The sequence below is a fragment of the Numenius arquata genome, chromosome 2 (genome assembly GCF_964106895.1).
Source record: "Numenius arquata chromosome 2, bNumArq3.hap1.1, whole genome shotgun sequence".
In the NCBI taxonomy this organism is placed as follows: domain Eukaryota; kingdom Metazoa; phylum Chordata; class Aves; order Charadriiformes; family Scolopacidae; genus Numenius; species Numenius arquata.
This window is the reverse complement of record NC_133577.1, coordinates 47,136,306-47,153,916: the sequence shown is the minus strand read 5'-3', so window position 1 is coordinate 47,153,916 and position 17,611 is coordinate 47,136,306. Positions and strand designations below refer to the sequence as shown.

The window sequence follows — 17,611 nt, the reverse complement described above, 5'->3', positions numbered from 1 at the left end:
ACAGAAGGGCTGAGATTTCTTTTGGTGGTGGGTGGGAAGCAGATTGACTAAATCTGGGGACGTTTTCCTGAAATACCATCAACTGCTGTTCAAGAGCAAAACACGGTGTAGCAGCTTTTCTCTGTTTGGAGAGAAGTATGAGAGCAGAGCGAGAGATAGTAACAGCCACAAAGTACTATCATTAGAAGAGGAATATCAAATGTGATGCAGAAGGACCAGGCTGCTTAATCCTGGTGTAAAAAGAAACCCATCGGTTGCAGACATGCACTCTCCGGGATGTGAGATGATGTCAGATGTGACTCCGTTTCTGCACAGATCCATTTAGCAACAGACACAGGAGTCTATAATGCAGACCAGGAGTAATAATTAGAATGGGAAAGGGGACTTGAGGAGGTCCATTTGTTTGCCCCTCTGCTCTGTGCTTTGAAGGTTATTCTTAGCCCACTTTTCTTTTGAGGAATGTAGCTTTTCTAGCTAACAGAACCTTCTGAGCTGCAGGCTGGCTGAGAGTCACTGCATCCTTCCTACCTGCTCCCAGGAAAACAGTTCTTCGTGTCACACTCTTTCTCTGACCATGTTCTTTCTCTTTAGAATCAAGAGGTGCTCTGCTGATTAATACTAAAACAAAAGAAAGAGAAGGGACAATGTGAGAAACCAAGCTAGATTTTTCAAATGGGTCACTCTTTTGGAAGATAAATAGGAGGTATAAACATCCTCCATGCAGGGAGGGGGGGGGAAGGGGAAGAAGGAAGGAAAATCCACTTGCCCTTTTCCAACAGGCTTCACAAAAATTGTCAATGTTTTACCAAGCTCGGTTTTACTTTCTGTATGTGCATTTTTTTGTCAAGAGTCAGTGCTAATACTGTATTGAAGCAGGTTTCTGTATTTAGGAAGCTAGCGTGTGGCTATTTCACAGCATCTAACCCTACTCTTTATTTTGATAAGCTGCTCATAAGTTAAGTTCTTCTGACAAGGCAGCAGTAGAACACTGTAGCATAAAGGTGATACAAGATACTCTGAGCAGAGTGTGCTTCATTCACTAAATCTGGCAGAAAAGATACAACAGCTTGCTGTAGGCAGCACTTTGGAAATAAGAACACCTCTCAAGGAGGCTTTTAAAAATATCTTTCTGTAAAACTTTTCTTGAGCAGCACACAAAATATACTCAAGTTTATAAAAATATTGGCACTGGGAGGTTTTTCCCTTCTCAGTGTGCATAAAGGTTTTGGTTCTCTGCTTAACTGTAACAGGCTTCCACACGTCTTTACTTTTAAGAAAGTAACTTAATTGTGTAAATATGGATAATAGTACTTTTGTATACCAGTAGATGGATAGAGACTTGATGCTACAGAAATCTTTTATACTAAAACAAGTGTAATGTAATGTACAACTCTGCAGTTTGAGAGTTCCACATTCAGAATCACAGAATATTAGAACAAAATTGTCTACAAGTGTTCATGTGTTGCATGTTGAAACTTAGAAGCTTTTATTTTGTTTCGACTCTGTAAAACATCAACTGCTTTTCCACTAAGAACTTATTCATACGTCTTGTAAAATGCAGGTGCTGAGTTGCATAAAGCAAACTTGCTGTGCTGGGCTTGGACACACTGTGTATGTGAAATGTAGTAGTTTATTCGCATTGTCTTAACAAAATCTCTCTTGTTTCAGGATACTCACCAGCTAAAACTACTTAAGACATTAGAAGGTCATGCGTATGGTGTCTCTTATATTGCTTGGAGTCCAGATGACAACTATCTTGTTGCCTGTGGCCCAGATGATTGTTCTGAGCTTTGGCTCTGGAATGTACAAGTAAGTGGTGACTAAGAGTCAAAAATAAGACTTTGTGGTCAGCCTACTGCTTTTGTTTCGATGTTTAAATACGTTAAGCATGAAGGAAGTCACTTCTACAGACTTGTTGTACAAAAGTGTGATTATGTAGAGAAGAGAGACCGATCTTTTTCTTTTTTTTTTTTTCCTTAACTTGAAAAACAGACTATGGCACCCTACAAATTCTGTACTCTGTACAGAACTGAAATTGGAGTTCAAGTCTAAGTGTCCGGAACTGTGCACCAATTCTAGCGTATCTGGTTACTGATCATTTCTGAGAAGGGATGGTGTAAATCCAAAGGACCCTAGAGAGCTACTGAAGGGATGAAAAGAGTAAATTAATCAAGAGAAACAGAGGGCACAATTAGCATCTAAGCAGAGCAAGTCCTCATTGAAGATTTTGACAAGTAGCAAAAGTTAAAAATACAAGTTATTTTTATTTTATGTAACACTCCCAGTGATATTGGTGGAAGGTCCACAAAGGCTTAAATTTATGATTTTGAAACGTTTTCTTTCAGTAATTTCAGTCAGACACTGGGTTATTTAACCATTTCCTCCATGAGTTTGAAACCCCTTTTCTGCTATTGATTTTTTTTTTTTTTCAATAGGCACTTGAGTTGATGTAAGAGCTTACCCCACCTCAGTTGCAGGTTATATAGTCTTTCTTTTGCTGTCTTGGACTCCAAGCTAATTTAGTTTCCTAAACGAAAAATGTTTCCTTTTTTTCACCCTTGGAATACTTTTCTTCTATCTAGTTGATTAAATTGGCCCAGAGAAGGGCACTAGAGCTGGCACAAGGGAGTAGAGAGAAGCCCTTGCTGTTTTGACAATGGTAAGCCGTTTACTGGCTCTCTATTGTGTGAAAGAGTAGTGTTATAAAATGGGGATGAAAGCTAAATTTTGGCATGGAGAACTCCAGCTCAGGGAGGAAAATGTTCTAGATACTCCAACTTTTTACTAAAATGTATTTTATCATCTCCATTTTCTTTTGGTTTCCTTCTACCTCCTTGCTTTCCATGTTTGTTTTCTTTTCATATTGCACCTCTCTTACATGTTCTTCTGACTTCTTTTAATTCCTTTTTTTACTCATAATCTTCCAGTTGTCTGACATAAGGTCTACTCCATCCCTTCTGATTTGAGGGACAAAAGAAATTGTCCCAAATCAAGTCTGGGGTTACTGGAGATGCTGCAGTAGTTCTGCCTTTTTATTGCATTATTCATAGGTTTGTGCGGCTTTTTAATAAACTTGTTGAAATAATGCACTTCCAAACACTATCCAGGTCAGATAACTTTATCAATGCCTTTTTGGGAAAGGGTTCTGATATAAGGCCTTGCTGCTTTTTGATGATTTTTTCCAGACTGGGGAGCTGAGGACAAAGATGAGCCAGTCTCACGAAGACAGTTTAACCAGCGTGGCCTGGAATCCTGATGGGAAGCGTTTTGTAACGGGAGGTCAGCGCGGGCAGTTCTATCAGTGTGTAAGTTCTCTGCGTCTGTCCCCTTGAAAACAAAGCAAAAAGTTCTGTCACAGTCATGTCTGAGGTTCATGGTTTTTTCATGTGTGTGTACACTAAAGCTTCTGATCCTTTGTAATTCAAAGAAGCAATACATTAATGCTATTATTTCAGCAGCACTTCTGTTTGTAGCAGTTAGAGGCGTTCAAGCATCTGGTGTAGAGGGATTCCTCTGCCTACAGGAGGGTTTGTGGGCTGGGAATTTTTTTCTTAGCTGCTTTAGAAAATACATTGATAATAACCTGTGAAATAAACAACATTTGTGGACGAAGGCATTACTTTTTTTTTTTTACTATGTCTTTCTTAGTTTTTGCATGTTGTCTTTGCTTAATGTAAACAGAAACTTGAAACCTCATTCCTTGGCTAGTGCTGGTTTTGGGTGGTGGCCCACAGTCTCACCCTACTTTGATTATTTGTCATCAGAATTGGTGAATAATAATAGCGCAGTGTGCAAACCTCACTCACTGCAAAGGGGAGCTCTGTCACCTGACGCAGATTGCATGTGTCATGCACAAGAAAATAAGTGATGAAAGGCATTCTCCAGGACAGACACCTACCAAAGCTCTTGGTTAAGACAACCAAGGCCCTAATTCATTAAGTCCTCTGTTTTACAGGGTAAAACTGCTTTCTGTAGCAATCTGAACAGAAGGTGCAAAAGATAGAATCATAGAATCATCCAGGTTGGAAGAGACCCTTGGGATCATCAAGTCCAACCATCTACCCTACACTACCATCTACCCTACCCTACACTACTGATACTTTTGTCACAACTCAAAATTTGAGACTAACAGTTTTTGTTTTATTGTTTTTCCTCTCTTTCCTTATCAGGATTTAGATGGTAATCTCCTTGACTCCTGGGAAGGGGTGAGAGTACAATGCCTTTGGTGCTTGAGTGACGGGAAAACCGTTCTAGCGTCGGACACACACCAGCGAATTCGGGGTTATAACTTCGAGGATCTTACAGACAGGAACATGTAACTACTTCTTTCTTTGGTTTTGAACTCCTAGTTCCGGGTGTTGAGGAAGGGTTGGTGTACCAGGATGGGAAATAAGTTATTAAAATGCTCTCAGTATTAACAGAAGAGGAGAACAACATGGGGACAAGAGTTAGTGACTTCCAGTTTCAGCAAGAAGCATTAGATCAAATATTAGAAATAACTTCATATAAGCACTGGAGTAGGTTTCTGGTGGGTGTTTTGACATTTCTGTTAGCAAGAGTTATCTTCATCTCAATTCCTGGCATGTTTTAGTAGATCCTTCCTTGAAGTTAGGGGTTGGATTTGAGGTCTGAAGACACTTTGTCATAAGTGTGAGCAAACTATTGCAGACCTGGTTTGTACTGACACACAGAGACATTCCTAATTCCAAATTCAGAACTGTCTTACCTGATAACATTGCAGAGACAGGATGTGCCTTTTGTCTTGGTGTTGCATCGTTTGGTGAAGTGTCCTCTTAACGCCGATGTGTCTTACCATTTCAGAGTACAAGAAGATCACCCTATTATGTCGTTTACTATTTCAAAAAATGGCCGTTTAGCTTTGTTAAATGTAGCAACTCAGGTGAGTTGGGGGTGATAAATGGAAATGCAAACGAATCTGCTTGCAACTGCTACCCGTTTTTAAATATTTAGATGCTAATTGGAATGTTAGATATTAACCAGTTGTATTTCATGTAATATGAAGGCCTTAACATTTGTAAGTATAGCATGGCCTTCTCTGACGAGAAGACAATCTTACTCCTGAGACTGATGTTTGTGGGGTTTTTTTGACTGATTTATAGTCAAGAGTTTCATACTATGAAATATGTACTATTAAATGTTAATATCTGGCTATTGCACTGAGAAGCCAGGTACAGCCAGAGTTGTGGCAAGTTGAAATGTCTGGGGGGTGTGAGAATTAGATTTTACTTATTTATTTCTACTTTTGGAACCTTGGGTAAGAATAGGAGTTTTCAGAACAGAAGGGGCTGCAGACTGGAAGTTTAATCTAGTAATTTGATATATCTTTACTCTTTTGATCCATTAACAGTACTGAAGTTGCCTGAAGTAATGTACTTTCATGTTTAATTTTTTTTTAGCGTTTCCAAAAAATGCAATGAATAATGTTTAATGGTAAAATAACATTCTTTATACTATTATTCCCAGGGAGTTCACTTATGGGACTTACAAGACAGAGTTTTAGTGAGAAAGTATCAAGGTGTTACACAAGGATTTTACACAATTCACTCGTGTTTTGGAGGTCATAATGAAGATTTCATTGCGAGTGGCAGTGAAGGTAACATCATTCCCCTTTGTGCAGAAAACTGGAACGCTGTATCCTTCCTCTACCTTACTTTTATAATGTTGTTGTTAAGCAGCTATCATCTATAAAAGCAAGCAACTGGTTCATTAAGTGAGTTTGAGGAGCACTGAGATTGTGAGATACTTCATAAAATCATTGCGTGCTGGCAGAAAGAATATTTTGAGAGGACAGTGGTAGTAGGAAGCATTAATGACAATTTTGTGTTGCTCCTCTTAAGCAAAAGCACCTGCACAGTTTTAATTAGAAGTGGGTGGGGTGTTCTTGAGGCTTTTTTCTTTTTGTGATGTGGTACTTGGGCTTATGGTTTGAATCAAAACTACTACTGGGGAGTAACAACTTCATTTGCCTGTTGAAGATATAGGTGTGGTGAGGTTATTTTAATTTCAATAGAGTCATCATCTTAATTACGGACAGAGTAGTCTCAAATTAAGCAATTGTTGACACAGTCTGGTAGGGTTTCTTGGTGATCAAAGGCTTTGTGGTATGTTCTTATCCAACTGTCCGTGGCAAGGATAGAAATTAGTTAAGGGTTTATATCTTTGATTGGTTCGGTTCTGTCACTGATGTTGTGCCATCACCTCCTATGGAGGTCATTTAAGATTCAAGCCTGTGTAAGGCTAAGAATTACACTTGGAATATGTAAGCAATCACTATTAGTGCTATGTAACTCCCAGCTGTTAGGAAATAAGGTTGGCCAGGACATTTACTACTATCCTTTTCTGGAAAATACCAAATATGTCTAAAATAAAACCAAATTTCACCCTGTGACCAGACCCGGTGGAATATAGTGGCTGAAGGACAGCACCTCCAGTCCGGTGAGAACCTCTTCATGGTGAAAAAAGGTTCCTGGTTTGGGACCTGAGTACCCCAAAGTTCAGGATTTGTGTTTGTGCATATGTAGTTGTAGATACTACAGTGCACCAGTCCTTTTTTCCGCTGTTTGTTTCTTTATTTTTTACTGTTTTCATTGTCTAAAAACTACTGGGCAGTAGGTGACTGACGGCACTCTTTAGATTGAAGCTGTTGCCTCTTTGCACTGAATTCTTGCAGCTGTGGCTCCTGAGAGAGCAGCCACAACAAACAAGCAAAGAAAACCAAAAAAACAAATCACATTGTCATAGCCTTTTTAAAAAAAAAAGTAATAGATTAAGAGGTTGTGACAATGTAATCAAATGTATGTTGTCAGCTGGGCAGGCTTTTTTCTAATGCTTTCATCCCTAGAAAGAAAATGAGAGGGGAATTGACTGCTGCCTTAATGTAGTTTACTTGTTTTTTCCAAAACAAAATACAGGCCTTCAGACAAGCACCAAAATACTGGTTTGCGTTTAGGCTTTGACTCTCCCAGAGAATTTGCAGGTCCAGCGTTTAAGCAGAGAGTGAGTTGTGGTGTTTGATGAATAGCCTGGATATGTAGTCGCTTGAAATCCTAAGTGGAATGTTAACACCACCAGAACATTTGCATCAATACCAGTGTCTATAAAGGTGATATACTCAAAATGAGCTGATTCAGCAGACGACAGTTGAGTTATCACGTGGTTCCATGATGATATTCTAGCAGATAGGTCAGAGAGAAAGTTTGTTTTGTAAGGGTTTGGGTGGAGGAATAGAGGAAGATCGGTTTGCTTGCTAAGCCTTCAGAGTGACATCTACCTTAAAACCTTTCAAATAGATGAAAATACTTTCATTTGATATGCTAGACCTAAATGCTAGGCTTTTGTGTAATACTAGTAATGCGTACTTGTTTAGTTTGTATAGCTCTGTTTGGAATATTCCAAAGGCATTCCTAGAGAGGTCAGGCTTGTTAAAGGCTGCTACTCTATGGGTGAGAGAAAAAAAAAAAAACCACCCCAAAAAAACATCAAACCACCTTTAGTCATTTATTCTTAAATATGGTTGGCTATAAAGCGGTAAGCAGTGGAGTATCTGAGCAGTTCACTATTCTATTTCTAGCGTGTTGCTAGAAGTAATTACAAGTTTCCTATCACAAAATAAGATCTGTAGGGTTGTTTGTTGCAGCTACTTTATTTAATAGGTACAAATTCATATCTTTAAATACCACACAAGAATTAATTGTTGTCGAAGACGGTAATAGCTCACAATTTGAGACATTCAGCTTTGTTGTCCTCCCTCGTTTGCTCTGTTTGCACTCTGCCTGGAATGTTTGAGGTCTTTAGTATCAAGATGTATTTCATAAACTACAGAGTGATCTTATCGAGCGCTCATCAACAGGTGGTAGCTGTAAATATTCTGCCTTAGTACTTCTGACTTTATAACCCATGTACTAATCTCTAAATATGGTTGAGGAAAAAAAAAACCTTAATCTTTTGAATAAGATTGCAAATCTATATCTTTAAGAGTAGCTTGGTTTCTCTATTTAGTTGTGTATTGGCTCATTTGCATTGTACTCAAATATTTTTTTTTCTTCAAATACCAAGTGTAGCAGACTTGCAAGAGTTAAAAGGGAATGTGCCTCTTAGTGGAAAAGCTTTACCTGGATTATTTTGATCACTTTTAAAAGAAAAATGTTGTTAGTGCTGTTGCGCATTCAACAGAGAGGGGGTTTAGATGTGGCTTTTGCAACATTAATGGGTTTTTAATTGCTGAGAGCTTGTGTGGAAGCGCTAGTTGATATGACAAATCTGTCTGTGCAGAACAATGTTTCATCTTAATTTTTTTAAATGCATCTTTTGTTTAGATCACAAAGTATATATTTGGCACAAGCGTAGCGAGCTGCCGATCGCTGAGCTGACAGGGCACACGCGTACCGTTAATTGTGTGAGCTGGAACCCACAGATACCATCGATGATGGCCAGCGCCTCTGATGATGGCACTGTTAGAATATGGGGACCGGCGCCTTTCGTAGACAACCAGGATATTGAAGGTAAAAATCAGTGTGTGTGTGTGTGTGTGTGTTCTCTCATCACTAAAAGCTTACATCAAAGGCAGTTAGCTCAGTGAATTTTCTTTACCATGAATAGGATAGAAAAATGCTTTTAACTTTTTTTTTTTAAATAGCATTTAAAAGCTGGAGAACACTTGTGAGCAGCATCAGCTGGTGTCACATGATGTAGGGCCATCGTTAGACTGAGACACAACCGTTTCAGTGAGGTACCTTGGCGAAGGAGCATGTAAAGGAGTAGGGGAGCGACAATGATTTTCCTTCTGAGTAATACGTAGACTTAGGTGGAAAACACTGCATGTTTCTTAGGGACCATGGGTTCATACACACCTTCAACTATCTTGCTACAGGTCAGAGACCTTTCTTGTGGTTTTTTGGTCATTGGAGACACTTTTTTCCCCTCCCACATCTGACCATCAGCAGCTCGTGACCCAAGTAGTGTCTGATGCTAAGCAAACCTCAGTGCCCATCAAAGCAGAGCTTTGGGGAAGTAGCACTGGTCTAGTGGGAGGTGTCCCTGCCCATGGCAGGGGGGTTGGAACTCGATGATCTTTAAGGTCCCTTCCAACTCCTACCATTCTATTAACTCTTGGGTTAGAATCATTACATTTACTAAAAAAAAAAAAAGTTACTGATTTCTTTTTTCTAGTGTACTGCTGTTGATTTTTATCTAGTTATTTATGTTTGTAGAATAAAAAGGAAGCAACTGGTATTTCCAAAACGATACTCAAATTTTGACATGGCCCTATAGAAAACTGGTGTCACAAAGACCTCAGGATTATATTAACTTATTTATGTAGAATTCTTAAAAATTTTACCTCTGATGCTTGAGGTTTAATAACATACACTATTATTAAATTTTAATGGATGCATTCTCACCACACTGCAAATTGAATAATGGCATTACAGTGCTTGCAAAAGCAATCTCTAAAGTCTGGAGGGAGTGAAGTTTCCCACCACCAATTTGGTAAAATCTTTACCCAATTGATTCTTTCCTACCCGTCAGCAATCGTCTGTGTTCAGGAGAGAGACACGATACAGCTTTTTTTGCTGTCAAAATGCACACTTTTCCCCAACCTTTCTTACCTCCCCCCCAGAATTGTTAACGAGGTCACCATCAGGGGGTGGTTCTGCAGTTTATGGGCTTCTGTTGTTGCACATTCAACCTCGTGGTGAAAATTTACCATGGACATGAGAATGAAATACAGTATATCCCATTGCTCCAGGACCGTATGGATACGAGGTGGGGACACAAGTTCAAGGGGAGCCCAGACAAAGTAATCAAAGAGAAATCCATTGAGTGCTACTAGATCAGTAGACAATAAAAAAAAATAAAAATAAAAAAAAGGATAGTTCAGAATGTCCCTCAGGTGGAAATAGCTGGAAGTTGGAGGGATATTAGGAGGAAGAATTACCTCTTCTCCCTGCTCCTGTGCTTGGATTGCTCATGGCAATGGTTCCACAAGAGGTGTAGCTGCACGGAATAATATCCAACAATTTAGGAGTCTTAAATGGATGACAGACAGCTTGGTAATTCACATGCTCCCCTGGAACGCAAATGTGTGTTACTTCTCTTTGGAAGAGATGCTTTTTGTGTACCAACACCTAACATGCTAAATTAATAAAAATAATGATATCTAAAATAAGTAACTTTTCACATGGGATTTAGTTACGTGGGATTTAGATACAGAGCCATTAACTAATGTGTGTTCAGTAAAACTTACGTAAATGTACCATATTAATGACCTTATAGTAGAAATACTAACTATTGATAAGATCTTCAAGGTGTGATTTCTTTCTCTTATGTTTTTGTTTTTGCTCAGAGGAATGCAGTAGCATGGATAGTTGATGGCGAATTCGGAGCAGACGACTTCAGTTTAACTTAATTAGTCGTATTTTAAATGGCTTGGGATTTGGTGCAAACAAAACATGATTGATAGCTGGACAGACATGCTCGTCATGAAAAAGAACCATTTCTGAAGCCCGGTTGGGGCCAAACATTTACCACCTTGCTTCATAGTAACCAGTCAAGATGAAGCACGTCGTTAGAACGTTGTTGGACACCGTGTTGAAATTACCCCCCCATCAGTTGTGAAGAACTGTGCTACATTCAGGCTAACCATTGAACTCAATATATATATTTTTTCCCTCCTGCCTTTTTGTCCGGCAGGCTACTGTTCTCGTTGCTCTTCTGTGTAATGAAGTTTAAATGCTTGTTTGGAACACTTTATTTAACAGTTTAGAAGGCTTGATAGAACGAGTGCTTTAGTCTGAAGAGTATACATTGGATAGGAAAGTATTTCCTTCTCTTGTTTCTCAAGTCTCTCTCCGCCTTACTTAGCTTGAGATCTTTGCAGCTTGGTTCATGGATTCTAGCCTTGCCCGTTGCGCAGTATCTTATCAATTGAGATGAAAAACCCAAGGAACTATGTCAAAAAGCACTCTCAGTATCACATTTGACAAAAAGTTTTGTACTTTTCACGTAGCTTGTTGCCCTGCAAAAGGGGTTAACAGCACAATTTTTTAAAAATAAATTATTTATAGGATTAAAGTGACTTCATTTGTATACATTTGGAATTAAAACGATGCAAGAAGTGTCGTGAAACACGGGATCACTGATGCTTTGCTGGAGTGTCTTGAGACCCTGTCAAAGGCAGTGGCTGGAAGGAGCGTTACGTAGGCAGCAAAGCTTGTTTTAGAGGGAGAAACTCACTGTCCATCTTTACAGATATTTAGGAAAAAAGAGGTCAGAGGGCATCACCAGACTAAGAGCTTAAACAAGATGAGGTTTTTTAATGACATAAATATATGCAACAACACTGGTAAAAGGTAGGCAATATCTCGAGAGGAGAATGTGTTGAATCCTTTCTTCACAAAGTCGATGTTTTGTAAAAGTAATTAACATACAAATCGTAATTAAACACTTGTATTACGATGGAAGCTTTTCTCTGTTTGATAAACAAAGGTGTATAGAGTTTTCTTTTTTGAGAGTATACTTTTAAGTTTGCAGATTTAAATGCCTCTCCCAGACCTTGTCGTGAGTTGGTGCTGTGAACGCCTTGACACATCTAGGAATAGTTCCACTGATAGCCCACGTCAAGAAAAGAGAAAGACGTTTATAATTTAACTATTTATTCTTTTTGATGTAAACAGATGGCCTGGCACCTCTGTGCTTCTGCACTACGCACGGGTTCATTATGGGATGGCACTGGATTCCCTTTTGCCACCCTGGGTGGAAGGTAGCGTTGGTACTGATGAGAAGTGAAGAGGGAGCAGGGAAAGGAATGCCACCAAGAACTGAGGTGACCAGGAGTGGGGATCTCATCCTTTAATGAGCTAATGATCTAGTGTCCTTATTAGTCATGTGTGGAAGAAGGTGGGGGGAAGGTTTGCTGGAGTTCCTGGGAAGAGAAGCAGAGCCACTTTGACAAATGGGAATGTGGTGTTTAACATAAACAGTCCCTTTTTTCTTTCCCAGGCAAACAAAGTGAGGCTTAGCAGGTTAGAGGGGTTTAATTTTTTTTTTTTTTAATTCAGCCATCAGTGGGTGGTGTGTTTTTGTTTTTCTTGCCTTGTGTGCAAACTGAATTCTGATACTTTGGTTTAGACCAGCCCTGAATCTGACAAACTGCTCTTTTAGTACCTCCAAAATGAAGTAGGAACTTCATGTTCTTACCATCAATCTGGTACATTTGCCTTAAAATTAAGGTGAATTTCTTTGATAGCAATTGCCGTTCCACGTGTGTGAACTTCAGAGTACAAATCAGTTCCTCTTTCTACTGGCCAGTTCTTGAGGAAGCTGTTTGTTTCTCCTCCTGGTTCAGGCAGCCTAAAATTAGTCTTGCTCCTGTGGCATCGGTGTTGCAGGGAAACGGACAATTTCCCAAGCTCAGATTTGAGTAAGCTAAATCTTCGGGTTTTAAATAAAAATTGAGTACCTAAATTGTAAACAGTGTTTTATATGTTCAAAACACAGCATAATTCATTAGCAATGACAGTATGCGACTCTTTGCAAGTTACCCTAGTATTGTTTTACTCTGGAACTTAGGTTTTCAAATGAAACATTATTTAGGGAGAGTGAGGAGGATAATCCTGGGTTTGATGTCTCTTGACGACGTCTCACACAACAGTCTGGCACCACTTGCTTACCTCATGCTCCTGGGGCTTCAGTGGGAACTTTAAGCAGGGGGTGAAGGCTGGATCAAACATCAAGTGTAGATTTAAAGTCTCATATGTGCTTAAAATGGGCATTTTTAATGTGGTGGACGTATCTAAAGAAAGTGAGGTTCTTTACCTGGTACAGGTAAGGATGGGCTGATGCCCACTTTCCACTGCAATGCATTATAATTAGAAATTTAATCTTATATTTGCCAAAATCCTGCCCCTCCGTTCAGGGGTTTCTCTTCTGGACTCGATAGGTACTTCTCGAATACAATTTAGAAGCAGAGTTAGGGAGAAGCTCATGTTCTGCTATTTTCACTTTAGTTTTGTGATGGAACCGTGCCACGTGAAAGCAAGCTGCGTAGAGAGGGCACCGTTTCCAGCGTGTCCCAGTAACAGCATATTCCATAGCTCCATGCTCCTCATAGGGGATGAGCAGAGAGGAAAGAAAGGTGAGAGGAATCTTCATTTTTGGTCCCACGGTGACCTGATGTTACGGATCTAGCAGTAACGAGTGCCATTCCAACCTGTAGGTTAATGAGGAACCTCAGCTATTTCCAACATGTCATATTCACAATATGTGAATTGAAAAGTACCAATACTTTTTGTGCACAGACGATAAAATGAGACTGGGGGGAGGGGGGAACCCAAGTTTGCTCATTTGCAACACGTTGATTTCCATGTGCTTAAAAATGTTCGTAGGCTGAAGTCTAAGGCTGGAACAAGTGCGCACCCCCAATAAATCACTGTATTTCGAGTCAACAGACCCATGGTTTGAGAGAGGAAAATACTGTAAGCGTGTGCTCCTCCCGTAATTCTTCTCTGGTCGGCTCTTGGCTTAAAATATTCACTGTAGCCCCAGGTTATTGTCGAGGCAGATCTTTAAAATAAATGACACTGAAGTATTTTATTATCTGAATTTTCTTTAGCTGTTCAGGTAAGTAACGTTCAAGGCACAACAGAGCACAAAAGGGAAAATGTTAGATCTGGCCTTGTTTGGGAGGGGAGGGCAGTGGGGGGAAACGACACCTTTGTTTTAAACTCCCTCTGCCTTTTCTGAAGTTCTCCAGCTTTAAAGTTAACTTCTTTTTAATGATTAGAGCAAAGATTCAAGCTAGAAATCTATCCAGATCTTACCTGTTTGAAGCTCAGCTGAGAAGTGACTGGCAATGTTTACTGAAACTCAGTGTGTTCTTGGGAGCTTGTGTCGAGGTGTACAGTTCTACCCTGCTAAGCCATACTCCCACCCCAGAGCAGTTTCTGACGGATTCCTTAGCAGGAAACCTCCTACGATTAGCCCTAGTTTGAGGGGAGATAGTCTAGACCCAAATGGGGAGGGATGGAGAGAAAGAGGAATGACCAGAAAAAGCAGGATTTACTGACCAGCAAACTACTGTAACTCAAGGGGGAGGAGGGAAAATGCACTTTCAATAGTATGTCCATATTTTTAGCTACAAAATACACTTTTTTTTTTTTTTTTGAGACAACTATTCAGAGGAACACCCATCCCATAAATGGCTAATCCTCCTTTGGGCCTCCTCCTGTCTTTTCCACATCGGCTCGAGTCCGTTTTCAGCTGCCATACTTAATTTTGAAAAATGCTACTTTTTAAATGATGTTTAGAAAGGAAAAAATAAAAAAAATAAAAAACATTAAAAAAAAATTAACTCAGACACTTTTTTAAAACAGGGTGGACTTAATTGAAGTGTGCAGTGTTGAACTACTGCTGCGGTAGCTGCCTCTAGTTGTGGAAATAAACTGTAGAGGAGTTTTTCTGTCTGTTCATCCAGAGGATGTGGATTCTCTGGATTAATCCAGATTCTCGAATCTGGGTTCAGCGAAAGGTCCGTGAGCGTGTTCCTCCCATGGGGTGTGAGTGTGCGTGTGCGTGTGTCCCACCAACAGACAGAGAACCCAATGCTCTAGGTACTTGTCCCCTTTTATTGCATACTTTTAAGTCGTGTGTATGTGAAGTGTCCTTTGACCAGAAGGTTTTTGGTTAATATCAGTATATTTTTATAAATTTTAAATTCATTGTGCCCCATCTTTTTTTTTTTTTTTTTTTTCCTTACACATTTTTTTCCTTGTTAGGGTCTATGTGCTTAGATTGGAATCTCTTAACATTTTTAGGCACAGATGGAAAAAGTTATTGGCTCCTTGAAAACACATGGGACAAAACGGATCCTCAAAGCATGTATGTACTTACAAACCAAGCTGTAGAGATCAAAGAAAAAAGAACTTTATTGTTGATCTCAAGATTTCTAAATTGTCGAGATTTATATGGAGTTGTGGTGGAACTAGTTAACACTTAGAGCTTTTGGTATGTAATGACTATTTGCTATGGACTGATATTAAATGTTTCAAAGGATTGCGTTCTTAAACTTTCTGGATTTTTGTTACTCTCCTCGGATTATATTAAGTAGTTAAAAATTTCTTTGCTATATTACATTAAAAACATAAGAACTTTGGGTCTCGTATTTATTTTCACTTGTTTTACTAATTATTTACAGAACACCGTTTTAACTTTTTTTATTTTATAAATGTGTAGTATTTTAAACATATCTTTAAAAAATTGTTCAATTGGAACTACATTAACTTCTGATTTGTTTTTATTAGGATTTTTAAAAAAAAAAAAAATACACTTTTTCCATGTTGGTGCACAGCACTTAACAGAAATGTTTGTATTCCCTTTCTTTCAATTCAATAAACAGAATAAACAACTGGAATGAATAGTCCTTAGTTTCCCTAACTTCACTTCTACAACTGACTCAGCTGTTAATTGCTTGATCATTAATTATAGATTTCTTGCCTATTTGTAGTATTTCACTTTCTCCCTAGGAATATCACTTTGTGGCAGTTCAGCTGAAGGTGAATTTGCTCGGTCTTGGGTGAAGTGTCTCCAGTTGTTGATGTGTGGCTCTAACCTACCTCCCGCTTGTGTTTTCACTCTGCATTTAGGGGTCGACTTGCCTGTGTCCCGTTCTTGTGCTTCTCTGACTTCTGGAACATCCGAGGCTCCATAAAACCCCAATTCTTTAGTGCCGGTGCTTCCTTAAATACTTGGCCTGGGTTGCTGTAGGTGCGTGGTGGGTTTTGTGGTATTTACTTTAGTACTTGCATCTCGTGCTTGGAGTTCTCTTAAACTGGAGATGAGGGACCTCTGGGCTTCTATCTGGAGTCGGCCCAAGCAGCTTTTGTGGTCTTGAAGCTACTTCTTAACTGGTGCCTTTTTTCCCTCTGACTAATGCTCTGTTCTTCCCTCTGCCTTAAAGCAGAACATTGTCTTTGTCCTGCGTTTTAGGTGTATTTATTTATTTTATTAGCTCAAATTTGCCGTCCCCTTCCTGTAGCTTTTCACAACTCAAACCTTTTGCAGAAGCGCATTCAATTTTTTAATTCTCTGAGCTTCTATATCGATTAGAAAAGGGCTTTACTTTCTCTAGTAGCACCTTTGTATTAACTTTATTCCCTCCCTTCCGGTTCAAGCAGGGTATAGATAATTATGGCTTACTCCTTTCCGCTTCCCTTGGGTGCCGGTATTTTCTATAGAACTGTGAAATTTGAGCAGGTACAAGCTTGAGCAGAGGAATGCCCGATGTCTCTAATGTTTCTGCCAAAGTCATTAATGTACTGATAACTGCATTTTTTTTCTACCACCACCTCCAATCTCATCGTTACCATAATATCCTTAGAGGCTAAAAAGGTCTTTTCTTACCATTTGTACAAAATCCTAGAGAGCATCTTGTGAGAAAAAGAATTAGATTAAAGCTACGTCAATACTGAACAGATAAAAGATTTGCTTTTACAGGTTTATCAGGGTTTCGGGTTGATTGTAAACCTGCAAGCAGAACTGGTCATACTATTGATCCCACTGATTTATTGTGTTCCATAATATTTTAGAATAAAACAGTAGTTTACTAGAATGAGGAGATCAGTATAGTCTTTAATAAGACAAGATAAATAACCAACAGTCTGTAACATGATTAATTGGGGGGAGGGGGGGGAGGATAAGCTATTGTACATATTTTAACTGATCTCATCTCTCTGGAAACTCTTCAATGACTAATCTCTTCACAAGATGACCAGGCTCTAGACTGGGGCTGAGGAAAAGAGCTTAATAACCTCAGTTAAAAGTTACAATTCCTGTAAACCAATTTCAGCTTTGTTTTCATGGATTAAGAGCTTTCTATAAATCACAGCTCATCATTTGAAGGGGAAACTAATGGTCCCCCCATGAAGTTACACTTGGATACCTGAGTGCCAAAGGGAAACGTATCCTAGTGAGGGAAGAGGAGGGAATCTGTGTGTTGGTCTCACACCGATTCATAGTGATAAAGTTAGGTAAATCCTTATTTAAAATCAGTCTAAAGTTTGTAATTATCTTGAATTTTGTATAGTAAGCTTGTATTTAAATTACCCTGTTCTCCCCCGATGGAGACCCAGAAAGTAGGGAGGTTTTGGTTTTTACTAGTGTAAAATTCCTGTGCGCTGTGGATCTCCCAGGAGAGAGATGACTGTAGGATCCCTGTTTGCAGCTAATCAACTACATTTCTAGCAATTACAAATACATTTAAAATTACAAATACTCTGTATTAAGGCAAGGAAATGACCCTGTATAGTAAGGATGGCTTCAAAACCGCCAGTGTAATTACTCGGCAGAATTGTCATCTCTGCTACTGAAGTTTTTGCAACTACTACAAGAAGTTGGTGTTAGATATGAATGAACAGATACTTTATTTATATAAAAAAGGGTGGGGTAAGAAGTTTGCATTCATATAAAAGTATAGCTTGGTTGGTATTTGACAACCACCATCTATTTTTCTGTTGGTCCGTCATGGTTAATACTTCACTCTTGAGGAAGGATGTGGGGAGGAACCCCCAGTAACAGTCCCCTCGCTCAGGGATATAAA

At 39.2% G+C, this 17,611-nt stretch overlaps 1 protein-coding gene across 1 annotated transcript in view; it reads left to right on the top strand.

Annotated features, from left to right (window-relative positions):
* WDR26 (WD repeat domain 26) overlaps window positions 1-15,423 on the top strand; it is a 33,349-nt gene extending 17,926 nt beyond the window's left edge. Inside the window, exons 8-14 of the mRNA XM_074166833.1 lie at window positions 1,669-1,809; window positions 3,186-3,305; window positions 4,170-4,315; window positions 4,822-4,900; window positions 5,485-5,614; window positions 8,337-8,522; window positions 10,364-15,423. Of these exons, the coding sequence (XP_074022934.1) occupies window positions 1,669-1,809; window positions 3,186-3,305; window positions 4,170-4,315; window positions 4,822-4,900; window positions 5,485-5,614; window positions 8,337-8,522; window positions 10,364-10,389 (828 nt within the window). The 3' untranslated portion in view covers window positions 10,390-15,423. The remainder of the gene's footprint in view (window positions 1-1,668; window positions 1,810-3,185; window positions 3,306-4,169; window positions 4,316-4,821; window positions 4,901-5,484; window positions 5,615-8,336; window positions 8,523-10,363) is intronic.
* The last annotated feature ends 2,188 nt before the right edge of the window (window positions 15,424-17,611 follow it).